At 56.1% G+C, this 16,067-nt stretch overlaps 2 protein-coding genes and 1 long non-coding RNA gene across 3 annotated transcripts in view; 1 reads left to right on the top strand and 2 right to left on the bottom strand.

Moving 5' to 3' along the window:
* The window catches only part of LOC106728242, a 1,360-nt gene extending 650 nt beyond the window's left edge, over positions 1-710 (top strand). The window contains exon 2 of the long non-coding RNA XR_001364522.1: positions 244-710. This is a non-coding gene — a long non-coding RNA (uncharacterized LOC106728242). The remainder of the gene's footprint in view (positions 1-243) is intronic.
* A 2,775-nt stretch (positions 711-3,485) lies between these two features.
* On the bottom strand, positions 3,486-8,460 carry BCL6B (B-cell CLL/lymphoma 6, member B). The gene is made up of 9 exons (XM_005878706.2): positions 7,925-8,460; positions 7,033-7,222; positions 6,589-6,810; positions 6,128-6,478; positions 5,712-5,830; positions 4,949-5,113; positions 4,725-4,855; positions 4,466-4,603; positions 3,486-4,026 (listed from the first exon to the last, which is right to left on the bottom strand). Exons 2-9 carry the CDS (start codon positions 7,209-7,211, stop codon positions 3,910-3,912), a joined length of 1,422 nt encoding a protein of 473 aa, XP_005878768.1. The 5' UTR covers positions 7,212-7,222; positions 7,925-8,460; the 3' UTR covers positions 3,486-3,909.
* Positions 8,461-13,755: 5,295 nt separating this feature from the next.
* Positions 13,756-16,067, bottom strand: LOC102261525 (chromosome unknown open reading frame, human C17orf49; the record flags this gene model as incomplete). The annotated part of the gene is made up of 5 exons (XM_005878821.2): positions 13,756-14,020; positions 14,264-14,368; positions 14,549-14,739; positions 15,395-15,496; positions 16,006-16,067. Coding segments are annotated over 5 exons (525 nt in total), but the record flags the coding sequence as incomplete, so codon positions are not given.

The raw sequence follows: 16,067 nt of genomic DNA, 5'->3' as shown, positions 1-16,067 counted from the left end.
ACTGGATCAGGAGAGGAAAGCAATCCCTTGCCTAATGAGGAGCCCAGGAGTTGCAAGGCCTGGTGGCGAGTGCAGGGATTAGGCGATGAGATTAAAATAAAATGCTCCGAGCTACTCGGGTCACTAGAATCTAGATCCCCCGGATCCCTGAGGGGTTCCGGGACCCAAGAAGGGGACAAGGGGAATGGATTGTTGGACTCCTGGCGTTCATTTCTGTAATGTCGCTTCTGTTCCCACCAACAGGAAACCTACAGGTCACAGAGACCAAAAATAACCGGGGAGAGGAAGGGCGAGCCTGCCAGCATCAACTACCCTTTCTCCAGCGGGGCTAGAACACTTGCCCCTGCCCCTCTAGTAAAACCACTTCCTTCCTAACCACGGTTTTGCATCTCTCGATCATCTACTAAACAGACAAGCCAGGACCACGGGAGCAATCTGCCCCTCCAACCCAGCCCCTCCAACTCCTAGAGCACAAATGGCCCGGCTCCCCATTTCTTCACTGTAATTTCAAGCCCCCCAGGACCCTCACCTTGAAACTTGGACTCAAAGATTTATACCCGACAAGTGGGGGATGGGGAGGGAGGCAGGCTGTGTAATTTAAAAAAGCATATTGAGCCTTATAGTTTTATATGTGGGAAATAAAAACAGTCCTACCCCCCAAAACTTTTTTTTTTTTGGAAGCAGAGTCAGAATTTTGGGTGGTGGGAGAATATGCCAATGGCATAGAAATTGACGTGAGGATATAACCTAGTAGTTAAAGAGTGCAGCCTGTAGAATCATAGTTCCAACCTCAGCTTCATCACGTATTAAGTTGGCCAACCAAGATACTGAGTCTCTTACTTGTTTTCCCTACATGTAAATTGGGGGTAATAACAGCACCTACTTTTTAGGGTTGTCAGGGGAGGTGAATTAGAAAACCTATGCACTAAAATGCTTAGTTGAGGGCCTGGCATGTAGCAAGAATATTAGCTGGTCTCCTTTTCAACAGGGGATAAACTGTAGCGGGAGAAGAGAGGTTTTAGTTTCTAAGTTTCACGTTTTGCTTTTTAATAAAATAATCCAGGCCATGGGTTTTATAAAAGACCGAAAAACACAACCACAAACTGTAAATGTTGGAAGCAGCTGCAGAGACCATGATAATAGACTTATTTCACAGATGAGTAATTTAAGTCCAAAAGGAAGGTTAACTTCTCAGAATTAGTGACCTCCTACCTTCTACCCACAGGGCAGAACAGAGCTGTGCACCCAGAACACACACAGGACAGGGGACAGGGTGGGAGAGAAGCAAACGCTGGGCAATGGATAAATTCCAAGACACCATTGCTGGGGGAGGGGTGGAGTTGGCATGTTTCTAACCACATAGCCTTCTCACTGCTACCTCCAGCCCCTGTTGTCCTCGGGGGACCCAACCCCTACCCATTTTTTTTTTGTGATAGTGGTGCTAGAGGTGTCCCAGCACAGATGCATTCCCCCAGTGTCCTGGTATTATTAGTGGCTTCCTGGTTTCTCCCTGCCGCCTCCACACTTCAGGCAGGAAGTGACTTCAGAGCAGCAGGATGCAGGTGGCTCCGGAGCACTTCATGAAGTCACCGGTTCCTGCACCATGAGCCAGAAGGCAAGGGCAGGGGAGGGGAGAACACGGGCCATTTGAAATGTCTGGTGGGATGGGCACACAATCGCCAGATGGTCCCCAGGAGGGAAGAACCCGCTTTCCCTAGCTTTACGCAGTCCCCAGGCTCCCCAGGCAAGAACCCCAGGACACAACAGGCAGCACAGAGAGGCTTCTTTATTCCATGATTCTGATCTTGCAAGATCTAACATCTCCACCCCTAGGCACTCTCCACCTGCCCATCCAGTCTGCTAAAAAATAAAATAAAATAAAATAAAAACCATGGTTCCTCCTCGCATCTCTCTTCCGCTCTCTTCCTGCAAGTCTGCAGTGGGGAGTAAGAGGGTAAAGAGTAGCTTTCTCACCAGTTTCCAAATGACAGCCACTAGTACTGACCTATCTTGAGGAAGCTCTACCCCACAAATTCAAAGTTCTTCTTCCCCTCTTCCCCTGCCCCATAACCAAACAGGCTCCATGGCAAAAGGGGTGGGACTGTAAGTCAAGGCTTCAGGGCATCATCTAACATTCCAGACCTTCTGCCCAGTTAAGAGGAAACCCCATTCCTAACTTTCTACCTCCTTGACCTACACCAGAAACTGCACCCCTCAACCAGCCTCTAAATTCTACCTGGATACTTGGTCCACTAGAAGGCCCATCAGTCAGTCAGTCAATCTTTTAAATCTTCTAAACCTCTAACAGTAATCCCAATCATAATCCCAAACTATATCAAACCCCAAATGGAACTCAGCCCCTTTACTCTCCCCGTGGAAGGTCCTAGTGCATTCACTGTTCCGGACAGGAATACAGTGATGGGAAGACCAGGTCACAGACCCAGCTTTTCTAAGATAAGAAAGTTACCAAGCACCTGTGGCTTCTAGAGGCAAAGAAGTTTCTGGAATCTGGACATTTGCCAGAACATGTCCAAAAACCCACTGAGGGAAGAAGGAGTTTGTCTCAGGTAGAGAGAACCCCAAGAGACATTCAAGCCCAGATGCCTTAGCATCAAAGGACTGGTCAAGATAAAGAGTTTCAGATAAAGAGTTTCATAACTCTCCCGTAGGTCATAACATTCTTAGAGGTGGGGCAGAGTCAGAAAAGGCGGCATCATCTCTAATAAGGAATTTCAGAACTCAGTGCTGACAACAGGCCCTAGTGGGAGGGTTGTGAGCTCTATCATGACAGACACAGCCGAGGCAAACCTAGGGGAGCAGATGAATGGGACAGTTAGGTGTCTAAGAAAAAGCCTCTCCAACCATCCCCCCAGTTCCAAGACTGACAAAGCCCCACACCCACAGCCCTCAGGAGGCATTTATTACCTGCATTTCAGGCTCACCTTAAAGGTCCCATAGCCCTTGCAGAACAGAGAAACATCTGTCCAGTTCTAGCCTGCTAGAGAACCTAGAACAGGGGTCTTCAAACTTTTTAAACAGGGGGCCAGTTCACTGTCCCTCAGACCGTTGGAGGGCCGGACTATAGTTTAAAAAAAAAACTATGAACAAATTCCTATGCACACTGCACATATCTTATTTTGAAGTAAAAAAACAAAACGGGAACAAATACAATATTTGTATTTGCACGTGGCCCGCGGGCCGCAGTTTGAGGACCCCTGACCTAGAATATCCAGAATCCAGAGAGGGTTCCTGACCCAATTCCACAAACGCACATGTTCCCAGAGCTGCCCTCGGACAAATAGAGGTTCCAGACCTAGAATCGGAGGGGCAGGACACAGAGAACCCCTTTTTCCATTTTAAACAAACCAACAAGCAAACAAATAGGAGAAAGAACAATTCTAAAGTTAGAAGTTATGGCAACAATAACATAAAACACTCAAGCCAAGTGCTTATCTCTGCCAGCAGAGCTGTGACCTCACATTCTGTGTCTCAGGTCACCGATCACACTAGGAAGAGGGAGCTAGGAAATGCAATAGAATGAAGGCCCGGGTGCCACCCAAAGGCCTCAATAAATTATATTTACAGATAAACCGAATGAGATGGGGACTGCAGGTGGAGGAATGTTCCCTTACGAAAACCAGGCCTCCAGCCTTTTCCCTCCCCAGTTCCTAGCTTGCTCTCTCCTCAGAAACAATTGATTGTGGGGAAGAGGTTTTGACCAGCAAAACAGAGGCAGATCGAATCCTGATCTGCCACCCCTGCTCTCCCCAGTGAGAAATGAAGGTGGAGGCAGTTTCTGAGAACGGAGGGGCCTTGCACCCTCCATCCCCAAATCTGACAGAGAAGCCAGGTGTGGGCCAGCAGCTTCCCTGGCTTCCAGAAAGTGACTGGGGCCGGCCTGTCGCTCAGCTAGGGCCCCCCCAGAATGTGGTAGTGCACTTTGGTGTTGGTAGCAGCTCCGTGTTTCTGGCGCAGATGCAGCCGCAGTTGACTCTTGTGCCGGAAATGCAGGCCACAGGGGTCGCACTGTGGGGTGGGGAGGAAGAGAGCTGGTCAGGTCCCCCTCCCCATCCGCAAGCACCTTTTAGGTGCTGAGCAAGAGAGAACTGCTAGCTCTCAGGCCAAGAGAAACTCTTCAGTCCTCATCCTCCCAAATCCTCAGGGAGAGGCCAAGGAGATGGCTCCCCCCTCTTCAGCAAAGGATTTTCCATCCCTTAGTTCCTCTTCAGGAGCCAGTGTCCAGCCAAGGAGCCTAACTTCTGTACCTGCCCATCCTACCCCCATCTTCGCCCCTTACTCACATGCCTACCCTAGGCCCCACCCCTTGCACACATGGTCTCTCCCAGGACTCCGCCCAATTGGAAGAGTTCTAGGGCCCGCTGGGCCCTGCTCCTCTCGTTCCTCGGAGCCCAGTCCCTAGAGAAACGGGAGGTAAGTGGTGTAAGGCTTTGGGCCAGGTACTCACGTGGTAAGGCTTCTCCCCCGTGTGGATGCGAACATGGCTTTTGAGGGTCTGTAGGTGCCGGAAGCGAGTCCCGCACGTGGGGCAAGGATAGGGCTTTTCCCCGGTGTGGATCAGCACGTGCGCGCGCAGATGTGCTACCTGGGAGGGGAGGTGACCTCAGACTAGGCCTCTGGGAAAGACAGGAAGAACCCTCCCCAAAGGGCCCACACTGTCCTCTGGCAAAGTTGTCTCTAAGCCAGTTCTGAGGCTGGCTCTGTACCTGTACAAAGCGGGAGCCACACGTCTCACACTTATAGGGCTTCTCTCCCGAATGGATGCGGCTGTGCGTTTTCAGGTTAGCCGGCCGGTTAAAGCGGGCCCCGCAGATGGAGCAGTGGTAGGGCTTTTCCCCTGGAGGCAGGGAGAAGGAGAGGTCAGGGACTCTGCCCTAGGACACCTGTGGGCAGGAAGGCCAGGGGCCTCTCCCCTCAGTTCCTCCCCTACCTGTGTGCACCGTGCGGTGACTGGCCAGGTTGCCCTTGTAGCGGAAGGCAGACCGGCAGAGCTGACACTTGTAGGGCTTGTCCTCATCCCCAGGAGCCAAGGGGTCCAGCCCCGATGAGCACCCAGCCACAGCTTCACAGTTCTGGCAGCTGAAAAATTCACTTCCTGGGAAGGGGGGGTGGAGGTGGGGATGGGTAATGACAACAACATCAGGGAATTCTCAAATCACACAGTAGTAGGTTTTCTTTTTCCCAATTTACTGTTAAGACTTCTGGGGCTCATTTGACTTGCTCGAGGTCACAGGGTTAGCACGAGGGGAAGCCAAGATCTGGCTCCATGTCTGTCTGTCTCCAGGGTACTCTGCTAATCTCCCCTCAATAGCAGTGATGGTCGGTGGAGGCCCATACTAGTGGGTAGAGGTTTCTCTTTCTCTCTCTGTACTGGCACTGCTGGATGACACCTTGCCAGAACGGCCCGGCCGAGCTCTGGGCTGGCCGCTCAGCCCGGGATGGGAATAGGCCAGAAGTTCCCAAACACTACTCCGCATTGGGAGCTTTGGGAACCAGACGTCTGGTTCCCACGTCTACACATTTTGATGTATGGGGTGTGACCGGGGCAATGGGATTTTTAAAAGCTCTGTAGGTGATTCTAATTTGCAGTATGTAATTGGAATAGGTCTTTTCCCGAGGATTTTTGGCCCAAACTGGCTTTGAGCGGCCACAAGGACAAAAGCCCAGAAGGAAGTAAAAGGAGGCGCTCTCACCTGGTGGTGGACGAGCCCGCCCAGAGGGAGATGATGCAGTGGCTTCTTGGGCCCGGGGTGTGAGATGGGGGGTATTGACTGGAGCCCCACATTTGAACTGTACAGCAGTTGGAGAGAGCCTAGGCAGAGTAAAGGTTAGGAGAGATTACGTGGCGGGGAGCTTCTCTGCTAGAGAACTTGGAGCCAAAGGCCTACCCTGTGGAAGTGAGCCAGTGCTGACCGATGAGCCACATCCAATTGTGCTGCTAGAGACCCGCCACGCTGAGTAAGCCTGGCCTCTGGCCAGCTTCCTAAGGTGGGCTGGTGTCCCTGGAACCCACCCACTCACTCCCTGCTCCTGACCGCCCAGGCCCATGGCTCTCTGCCTCCTAGCTGAGGCTAGCCACTACGAATTCTTGGGGTTCCAGTTTCTGTACCTGCTCTGGGGCCCAGGAATGGGTCCTTCTTCGCTGCCACTGCTGCTGCTGGAAGCCTCATCTCCACTGGGGAGCCCAGCTTGGGGGCAAAGTTGACCAGAACTCCTCTCCCCAACCAGGCTCCCTGCTTGGGAGGCCTGAGAGTTTAGCACGATGAACTTGTATTTTTTCCAGTTGCAGGCCTTGGGGTCGGGGCTGCCTGGACTGGGGAGGCCTTGACTGCAGCTGCGAGACTCAGTAGGTGGGTCTGGGTGCCCTTCGGAGCACCTGGGACTGCCTGGTGGACGGGCCGTTGGGGGCGTGGGGGGCTCTGCCTCCAGGGGCCGCAGGGAGATGCCCAGAGGTTCATAGCTGGGAAAAGTGCGGTGGACATTAGTGCTATCTTCTAATCTTGGCTTCTGCCCCTGACACCTGGGGTCCCAACCACCTCCTCCACGGAGAACACCGAGTGGGCTGCTCACCTGGCCTGAATGAAGCGGTGGCACGCCTGGACCACATGATCCATCTGCAAATAGGTGGCAGCCGCCAGAACGGCCGGTGCGGTGGCCGGAGAGAGGCGCAGGCGCGACGTGTACATAAAGTCCAGAAGAGGAGCGAAGCCTCCGGCTTCGGGGCCCCCGGGCAGGGAGAGCACATCCACCCCGACTCCTGCACGGCCTCGGAAGATGGAGTAGAAGAAGCCGCTGGGGAAAGGGCAGATCAGTCATGTTCGGGGCCAGAGAACCACTACAGAAAGCCACGCCCCGTAGAGAGTCCCGCCCCCTCCTCTGTCGCTCCGCCCCCAATCCCAGGACGCCCCGCCCCCTGCTTCTGGCGGGCTTGGCTGCCGATTTCCTCCCCAAGACCTGATGCCTCCGCCCCTTTCCCATTGGGTCCCATTGCATCCCCAGAGGCTCCCCTCGAACCTGCAGGCGATGAGCACCGCCTTGTGTGCTCGAAGGGGTTGCCCGCCAACCAGCAGCGTGACGTCGGTGAGGATCCCGCGCAGGCGCAGCTCGTTGAGGTTGCCGAGCACGTCGGAGGAGTGGCGCGTGAACTCGCGGACGTAGCCCAGCGCCCGCTCCGGGGCCGCGGCGGATCCCATCGCGGCCAGGCCTGCGGGTGCCGGGGCATCCAGGCGGTCCTAAGGCGCCCCCCCTCCCTCCCTCCCTCCCTCCCTCCCTCCCTCCCTCCCTCCCTCCCTCCCTCCCTCCCTCCCTCCCTCCCTCCCTCCCTCCCTCCCTCCCTCCCTCCCTCCCTCCCTCCCTCCCTCCCTCCCTCCCTCCCTCCCTCCCTCCCTCCCTCCCTCCCTCCCTCCCTCCCTCCCTCCCTCCCTCCCTCCCTCCCTCCCTCCCTCCCTCCCTCCCTCCCTCCCGCGGGTGGCCTCCTCCTCCCGAGGCTCACCTCGCGCCAAGCCCCCGGCCCGGCTTAATTCATCCCGTGCCTCCTGCCCGCGGCCACACCACTGGCTCGCGTCGCTCCTCTACACTTGAAGGTGCCCACGGGGTCGATGGCGAGCGTGGGGACCCCGGCCCGCAGCGCCCCTGGTTGGACGCCTCGTGCCCTTCCAGCGCCCCCCCCCCTTCTCCACTCCCCTCCCCTCGGCTTCTCCGCGCCATCGGTCTCAGCTGCTCACCTGCCTGGACACCCCCCAGGCGCCTTGCGGTCCACACACCAAATCCCCATCGAAGTCCCCTCCCTCGAACCACGAAGCCTACTACCGTCTAGTCCCGGGTCCCTGGCTTAGTCCACGTTTGGGGCCCCAGCCTTCCGACCATCAACAAAAACCAGCCCTTTTCGTGGACCCTGAGTCCTTACCCCCGTCCTGCAGGGGCTGCCGCTCCTCTTCTCCGGGGGGTGGGGCCGCGCTCCCCTTTTGGCCTCGGCTCCTTTATCTGGCCGGGATGTCGGGGGCGGGGGGTGGAGGTGGGGTGAACGCCTGGGTCCGTATCCTTCCTTCCTCCGTCGCCCTCCAGATGGCGAGCCCGGGGCGGGGTCTCCGGCTCCAGGGCGGGCCTCGGAGGCACGGGGTGGTCGTCACCTACGGGGTCTTGGGTCACCGAGGACGGGGCGTTCGAACTGGGGAGAGGGCTGGGGATCTCGGGAGTGGAAGTAGGGGTGACTGGGTTGTGGGGGTAGGGGAGCTGGCACCGCGAAGGTGGGTGGGTGGGCTTTGGAAGAAGGGGTGCCAGGAGCCTGTCACAGGAGCGTGGACACAGCGAGGCCCCCCGTCCAGGGTACGGTTACGGGGCGTAAAGGACCGTCCTACGAGGCGCCAGGTTTGGGGAGGCAAGAGCGGGGTCCCAGACGGCGCAGGGGGGGTGTGGATGACGCGTTCCTCCAGCGGGCCTACCCACGGGGGCACTCGGGCCGGGCGGGGAAGGGAAAGGGCGGATATGATTTCTAGTGCGTTTCCTTCCATTGTCCTGCGACCGGACGGCTCCTCCAGCTGCTTCCCCTCGAGGAGGTGGGGAAAGTCCCGGGTGGGCGCCGAGAGGCGCTCAGGAGACCCAGGCGTCCGGACTCTCGCTCCCGACTCCCTTCGGAACCCTTTTAGGGACCCGGAGAGAGAGAGACTCCCGCCCCAAGCCCCCCCGCCCTCCCCAGTCCCAGCCCGTTAGGGCGGCGGGCACTGGCCGGTCGGCTCCGCTGGAGGCTGGCGCCGGGTCCAGCGCGGCAGGCGGCAGAGCTCTCGGGCGCGCAATGCTCGGCTCCTTCCACGAGGGGGCGGGCGCGCACTGGCTTCGCCTCGCTGGTCCGTCTGCACCCGGCTTGGGGTTGGGGGGGGCAGTGTGGGGGGGTCCACTCTGACAGGGGCTCAGGATCAATTCCGTCTGAACGGCGGGAACCTTCGACCTCGTCCCCTTTGCGCTGGTTTATTTTGTCCTTCTGTCTCCTAGGAGGGAACGAGGAAGGGTTGGACAGAGGGAGGGAGAGTTAGGCGACAGAAGTGACTTTCCTCCGAGGCTGGGGTTCCTACCCGGGGTGAGAAATCCGACGGCTTTGGGAGCAAGGGAAATGGGTGGGACAAGGAGTGTGTGTGTGTGTGTGTGGGGGGGGGGGTCTGAGCCCCGGGAGCACGGGGGTTTCCTTTCTAATTAGATGCTATAATCTGCCTCCGAGGTGAGTTTTCAGTGCACATGAATATGAGAGTTGGATAGGGTAAACAAAGAGAAGGGAACACAGGGCCGTCCCAGGTGAAAGAAGAGAAGGCAGGAGGGGCCTGATAACTAATTTTAAGTCCCTGACCTGGGAGACAGCACAGATGAAACCCTCCTATTTTGTTTGAGGAGATGTTGGTCTGCAGGCGACAAGGTTCACTTGGAGAAGGGAAGCCAGCTGCAAAGCAGGACTTGGATTTGGGCGCAGGAGTCTCCCATCGCCCAGGAAATTGCATATCCAGGCCTGGGGCCCTTCCCTTCAGATGTGAGGGTATTTGGGGGCGGGGGGGCATGCACGGAACTGTGGAAACACTGGGAATGGGGATCACTAAGGACTGGGGACCATCTGGTGGCTTTTGATGTGATGGTTACTTTGATCTCTGACTGGTGCGGAGGTGGGAGATGGTTAGGGGCTCCCTTTGGTATCAGGATGGAGCTGAGTTGGTGTTATCTGGCCAGTTGTGGGATGCATGCTTATTATGGGGTGTTGAGTTAGTTTGATTATTCTGGGCACTTTGAGCTGCATTCAGGCTTGAGGGCAAATGGTACATTGGAGGCATGAAGCTGATTTTGAAGCTGCTTTAGTTCTGGAAGTTCTGACACCCACAATTTGGAGATTGTCGTCTTGGAATATCAGGAGAACCTGCTAGGCCAGCGGTTCTCAACCTGTGGGTCGTGACCCCTTTGGGGGTCGAACGACCCTTTCACAGGGGTCGCCTAAGACCATCGGAAAACACATATATAATTACGTATTGTTTTTGTGATTAATCACTATGCTTTAATTATGTTCAATTTGTAATAATGAAATTAGGGGTCACCACAACATGAGGAACTGTATTAAAGGGTCGCGGCATTAGGAAGGTTGAGAACCACTGTGCTAGGCGTTCTTGGGGAAGTGGATGAGGGTTTTGTTTCAGGGATGTATAGTCATTGGTGTATACGGATGATCTGATTTCATGCTGATTTGGGGGTGCATTATGTTTTGGGGTGCCACATAAGTTGCAAGGCTCAGAGTAGATTTGGGGGGGACATGAAATTCAATTTGGAGTCTTTTATTTTTATGCGGTGGAACATAATGGAACCTGGGAGCATGTTTGAAGGCCTTCTATGATTGTGGGTCCCTGAGGAGGAGAAAAGCTATACATTTGAATGTTGTGGAAACTTACTTTGAGGAGGGGATATTCCTGTGTGTGCACAGATGGCCAAGGAGCTTTATCCAGGGGCAGAAACAAGTTGGGGGCGCAGGGTGGGAAATTAAAGTTTTGGGGTGTTCTTATTTGGGGGTGTTGGCAACTATTTGGGTGAAACTGAGGGATGGATCATAAGGTGAGATTGAATTAGGGGTGTTATTTAATTTGGAGCACATTTAGTTGTCCTTTGCTTATATATAGCTCCTTTGCACCCCAGATTCTAGAAATCTTTCTTTAGTGAACCCCAAATATGCCCAGGATTTGATGGGAGGAATTTGGGAAGGAATGCATTTCCTCTTATTTCTATGTGGTCCAAATAGGTCTGAGGGAGAAAAGGTCATTTTAGACTCCGAACCCCAATTTCTTAAGGGAGCACACCTCAGTTTGGGAGAAGGTGGAGAAAACGGGGTGTCTTGTGGTAAAGTGGACACCCCTGAATAGGTCAGTGCCGTTGGAACTGTGGCAAGGAGAGGTGGTGGTTGGGTACAAGGAGGTGATTCTTGTACCCTGATTTTCTAGATAAGAGCCCCAAACAGAAAGCCGGAGGAGAACTGGGAGTGTGGGTGAGATGGGGGGAGGGGTTCCCCACGGCAGCAGGGGCTAGGGGGCAAGCCAGGCCAGCTCTGCACGCCTGGGTCCCTGCTCTGTGCGGCTCTCCTCCCCCCTCTCCCTCCCACCGCCCACCCCCACAACCCAAGGGAAAAAAACTGCCTGTGCAACAGCAATGGCAGATTCCAATCCTCCAGGCTTTCCTGAACCACCACCGAGACCAGCCAGGGGGGAGGGGAAGGGAGGATCGGGCTTTCCTGCTTCCCTAAGACTGGGGCTAGGAGCTTGACCTCCTGGCCCCTAGCCCTTCAAGGAGTGCCCCCCCGGTATGGAAGCCAGGTGTCCTGGACCCCAGCCCCCGAGCGGGGGGGCCTGGAGAGACCGGGAGGAGGAAGGAGGGAGTGACTTCCAAAATTGGCATCGGGACAGAGCAGGGCTGGCGGGAGGCAGGCGAAAGACAGAATTTTCCTGAAAAAACGGGGCTATCTGAGGACCCCAAATTTGGAGAGGTAGTCCAGGACCGTCCTGCCAACATCCTGGATTTTTTGGGGATTTTTTGGGGGCCCCGGGACCCCTCTAGATGGGGTGAGGAATGTAGTGTTGGGGGAATCTGACTGGGGCATTGCAGCTGCCTCTCCCGCCGAGTTGGACACGGATGGGCTGGGACGGGTTTGGGGGGGTGTCCCCAGTTCTGACTGGGAGTGGAGGAACCCCCTCCTCAGCTCTCTTGTGGGGGTCCCCCCTCCCTAGGGCACTCCCCACTCCCTGAGCCAGCCGAGAGGAAGGAGGCCAGCGATGCGACTGGGGCGGCTCCTTTCTCCTGCACCCCAAATGTGAGGGATGCACCCCAAATTTTGCTCCCTTCAAAATAGGGGACCAGGATCTCAGGGGAGAGTAGCTGAGGTAAGTGGGGAGGAAAGTGTCCCCTGTTTTCAGGAGAGACGTGGCGGTTGGGGGGGGGAGGTTTGGAGGTACGTGCTGGGGTGGGGTTGGGCTTTGTCAGTCTTGGAACTGGGGGGGTAATTGGAGAGGTTTTCTCTTATGGCCCTAAAGTGTAGTCCCCCAGGTGGAAACCAAAGGCTGAGACCAGAGGGCGCCCCAACATCCCCAGCCGTTAGTAAAGTGTTTGATTTCTGTTTCACCCCCACAAAAGCTCTGCCAAGGATGGGAGCTGGGGGCAGCTGCTCAGTTGAGGGACTCTGGGGGGTAGGATGAGGAGCAGGAGGCCGTGGCAAGATTTGATGCAGGAGAGATAGGGGTGTCAGAGGGGTCTGGCACCCCCAGGGCCTAAAAAGCCTGCGTACACCTACCATCTTAGATCTTTTTTATTGCTAAGAGTTTTGGGGGGTGTGTCGAAAGGTAGGGTGGTGAAGGGTGGTCTGGGAGGTGGGAGGGTAACTTTGGGGTTTTAGAGGATATTATTTTGATTTGCAGGAGGGATTTTGCCCCTTGGATGTTGATTTCTGGGGTGTGCTTTTAAGAAATCAAATACTGGACAGGAGAAAGGGCTGCGGGAAGGCCTCGGTGGGGGTGGGGAGGCCGTCTCGGCTGAAACGTGGCTTTCTGGGGTGGGCCCACGCCTGAGCCTGGCGGGCGGGTGGTGGGGGCTGTTGCGCTGGGTGGACTTGGGTCCTGGGGGGCCATGGGGCGTGGAAGCAGAGCTGGGGGCTGGATACCTGGCCCCCAGGTCCAGATGGCCCCTTCCTGGCCCTGCTGCTCTCCTTCCCCCCTACCCCCACCCCCGGCCTCCATTTCCTGCCTGTGGCCTCCATCTTGAGGCAGCCCAGGCCCAGGGCCACTTCCGGCCCCCCTCTGCCTGCCCCCCTCTCCCAGCCACGCTCTGGCCCCACCACCTCTGGATTGCCAACTCCAACCCTGCTGGCCTTGGCCTCCTGTCTCTCCTGGCTTTCTCTTGGGTTCTGACCCAGAGAGGGAGGATTGGACACAGGAAGCCTTGGGTCCCTGCCCTGTGACTCGGGAGTTTGTTGGCCCCCGTGTCATTCCCATTCCTCCGCCTCTGACCCCACCCTAGGGATCCCCGAGCAGTTTCTACAGAGGGAAGAGGGTTCCAGTCTTGTTATACTGAGGCTCCCCGTAGGCCCCTCTCCCTCCAGTTGCCTGCCCAGCTCCTCGCCCTGGTTTCGTTTCCCCCAACCATTCTTGGGGGCCATGTTTGCTGCCTTCGATACCTTCTCTCTCTCCCTGCTCTTGGTAGTGGGGGTCTTCCCAGCACTGTCTCATTCTCCCTTCCTCTCAACCCACCCGTCCTGCTCCCGCCCCAGCAGCACACTGTGGTTTGTACGGCACTGTGGCCACGTCCAAACCACACTGTGGTGTTAGAGCGAGGGTGGGGGAGGCACCGCTGAGCCCAGGAGGCCACCCGGGAGAAGCGACACAGACATCTGGGGCCTTCCTGCGAGGTTGGGGGTGGGGTCCGGGGAAGGGGGGTATGAAAGCACAGGAAACAGCCCCTCTAAACTCCCCAGGGCAGTCTCAGGAGTACTGCCTGCTAGGGACCCTGGGAGTCAGTTCTGCCTTCAGAGAGCAAAGTGGAGTCTTTGTTCCCCACACCCTGCTCCCCTGGCTCTAGCAGCACAGAAATATTGGCACTGGGAAGAGTCTGCCAATATTGGCTGAGCTGCTCCAGGCAGGGTAGTGAGAGCTGCCGAGGAGGGGCCAAGCCCCTGGGGGCTAGGGAGAGAGGGAATGGTCCCTTGTCCTTCAATAATGTCAAATGAAGGAACCAAGCTGAGAGGGAAGTCTTTATTTTTTTCTGTATAAAAATGTCCATCAGATGCACATCAAAGGGTTTGGGGCAGATGCTTATACAGCAACAGCCAGGGGGCAGCCCCAGCAGTCCTTGGACCCTCTCTCGTGCAGGCCTTGCTCAGAGTCCCAGGCGATCCACAGGTCCAGGGTAAACAGTGAGAGGGGTCAGAGGTGGAAGGCTCAGCGAGACAGCAGAGGAGGCTGAGCGGAGGTCACGAGAAGGCCAGAATCCAGGGTCAGGCTGTCTGGAACAGGAAGTAAAATGGCCGAGATGGAGCGAGCCCCAAGTATGCTTCCAAGGCAATTCCTGCCCCCCCAACGCTCCCAGCTCTTTACTGATCCAGGCACCTGCGCTGTGTGTGGGAGAACCTTCTCTTCCAAAGCCCCTGGATAAGGGAGGGGACTCCTGCCAAGACCCTCCCCTCCTATTCACATGGCACTTCCTCCCCGACCCCCTTCAGCTGGTGTGGGAGGAGAAGGACTCCTACCCTGGTCGAAGTTGAGTTTCTTGGATGGAGGAGTTTCTCCTAGCCCTTCAACATCCACCAGGTCACTGTTGGCGTCGGAGTCGTTCAGAGCACTGAGGGTCACATCTGGGAGGGGCATAAGCTAGGTTCTAGGCTCCCTGACTCTCCCTCCTACCCCCACCCCCGCCACTCTGGGAACCTTCACTGGGAGAGGAAGAGATCTGTCCTTCTTTGACCCAAGCCCAATGCTCTCACGGAACCTCAGATGGGATTTTAACTCCTAGGCAGCAACTCCACAGCCCTCACCAGCCTTCTGTTTCTTTACGGGGGGACCCCCAGCCTCAGGGACACTGGAGCTGCTTGGTGGAGGGGCAGCTGGAGGAGGCGACAAGACACCCGATGCCACCTTCTTCAGCCCTTTCTTGGGTGACTCAGATGGAAGGGGGATACCAGAGTCTTCATATACTTTGCGCTTCACAGTGGCCTTTATCTGAGCCCTGGAGAGAAGAGAGAGGTTAGGGAGTCATCATCAGAGAGGCTCAGGGGAGCAGGGAGGGGTGGGGCAGGGATAATGGGCCACTCTGAAGGATACTGGGGAGCCCCTTCAGAATCTGATAAGAATCCAAGTTAGGGCCCCAATCCTTTGGTAGGGTCTCATTTTCCTGAAGCTTTTCACTCACTCAGGGTAGACGAGTGTAATGAGTGAATTTCCTGAACTGAGTAGTGGGAAGGGCCCATCTCCTAATTCTCTTTTGGGAGAGAAGTACGGATGTGAAAGGCAAACAGGTAAGTCTCCGTGATCTACAGGTAGATTCTGATAAACTAGTTCAGAATCACAGTACCCGTGGAAACACAGCAATAGAGTCTCAAAAGATCTGCGTAAATAATCAGGCAACTCCCATGACCAAATTCAATTACTGGGTGTCTCGGGCAATCTTGGAAGGCCCTGATTACAGTAGCGTTTGAATAACCTCTGACCAATTGTGACAATTCTTTTATCTTCCAGTCCTCAAGGGGATGCTAACAAAACTGAAAACTAGCAACAAAGTAGGAAAGATGTTGAGCTAGGAGTTCTGAGGAAGATGGAACAATGGGTATGGAGGAAGAAAGCTGCCCACCCCCCTCTTTCTCTACCAGCCACCCCTCCCTCACACTGTCCGTTCCTTGATGACACAGCTGATGTGATTAAGATCGTCCCCAAACCGCTTCACAGCAGCCCTCAGCATCTCTATCTCCGTCTCCGTCCACTTGGCACTGTCAGAGGGGAGAGGGGAATAGTGGGAGGAGGAGGGGTGTGGAGCCAGCCCCCAGGCTATGCATTCCACAGCGCCCCCCCATCCCTGGAGCCCCTCCCATAGATCCATAAAGAGGTCCTCCTTAAAAAAGAAAAGAAAGCTCTTAAGATGCCTTGGGAACCCCGAGGACCTCCAAACACCTATTGCAACAGCCGCCACATTACAAGAAAGCCTATTGCCCGTCATCGTGAAATAGCTGCTGTAAACCGCCCACTGAAACCAATTCAAAGCGTAGGGGGGTCTGACAGACACCTGGACCGTCTGCAGCCGTCGGGGAATTCCCCAAGACCGGGTGGGTGGGCAGTGGTGGTGGTCTATGGTCTGCGGTTCCCGTCATTCATTCACGCATGTCCACCCGCACAAAGGCCCACTAGAGCGAACACCTGTCCCTGCCCTAGAGTGTCCGAGTCAGTGCCGAGTCCAGGCGTCCGCACTCAGCCTCCACGTCCCAGGCCGGGGCTCACGTACCCCGCGGGGGAAGAGTCGGCCACGGGATGCAGCTGCATCGTCAGCTCCCCGAGCTTCGTGAA

This window comes from Myotis brandtii, unplaced genomic scaffold (assembly GCF_000412655.1).
Source record: "Myotis brandtii unplaced genomic scaffold, ASM41265v1 scaffold573, whole genome shotgun sequence".
In the NCBI taxonomy this organism is placed as follows: domain Eukaryota; kingdom Metazoa; phylum Chordata; class Mammalia; order Chiroptera; family Vespertilionidae; genus Myotis; species Myotis brandtii.
This window is presented reverse-complemented; position numbering and strand designations above follow the sequence as displayed.

What these genes read in the sequence shown, in the direction of transcription:
- BCL6B (XM_005878706.2), bottom strand. Translation starts at nt 7,211, where the DNA reads ATGGGATCCGCCGCGGCCCCGGAGCGGGCGCTGGGCTACGTCCGCGAG. An exon ending in GCGGTGCTCATCGCCTGCAG is followed by an intron (nt 6,811 to 7,032) that starts GTTCGAGGGGAG and finishes CCCTTTCCCCAG; the next exon opens with CGGCTTCTTCTACTCCATCT. An exon ending in GCGGGCTCGTCCACCACCAG is followed by an intron (nt 5,114 to 5,711) that starts GTGAGAGCGCCT and finishes CCCCCTTCCCAG; the next exon opens with GAAGTGAATTTTTCAGCTGC.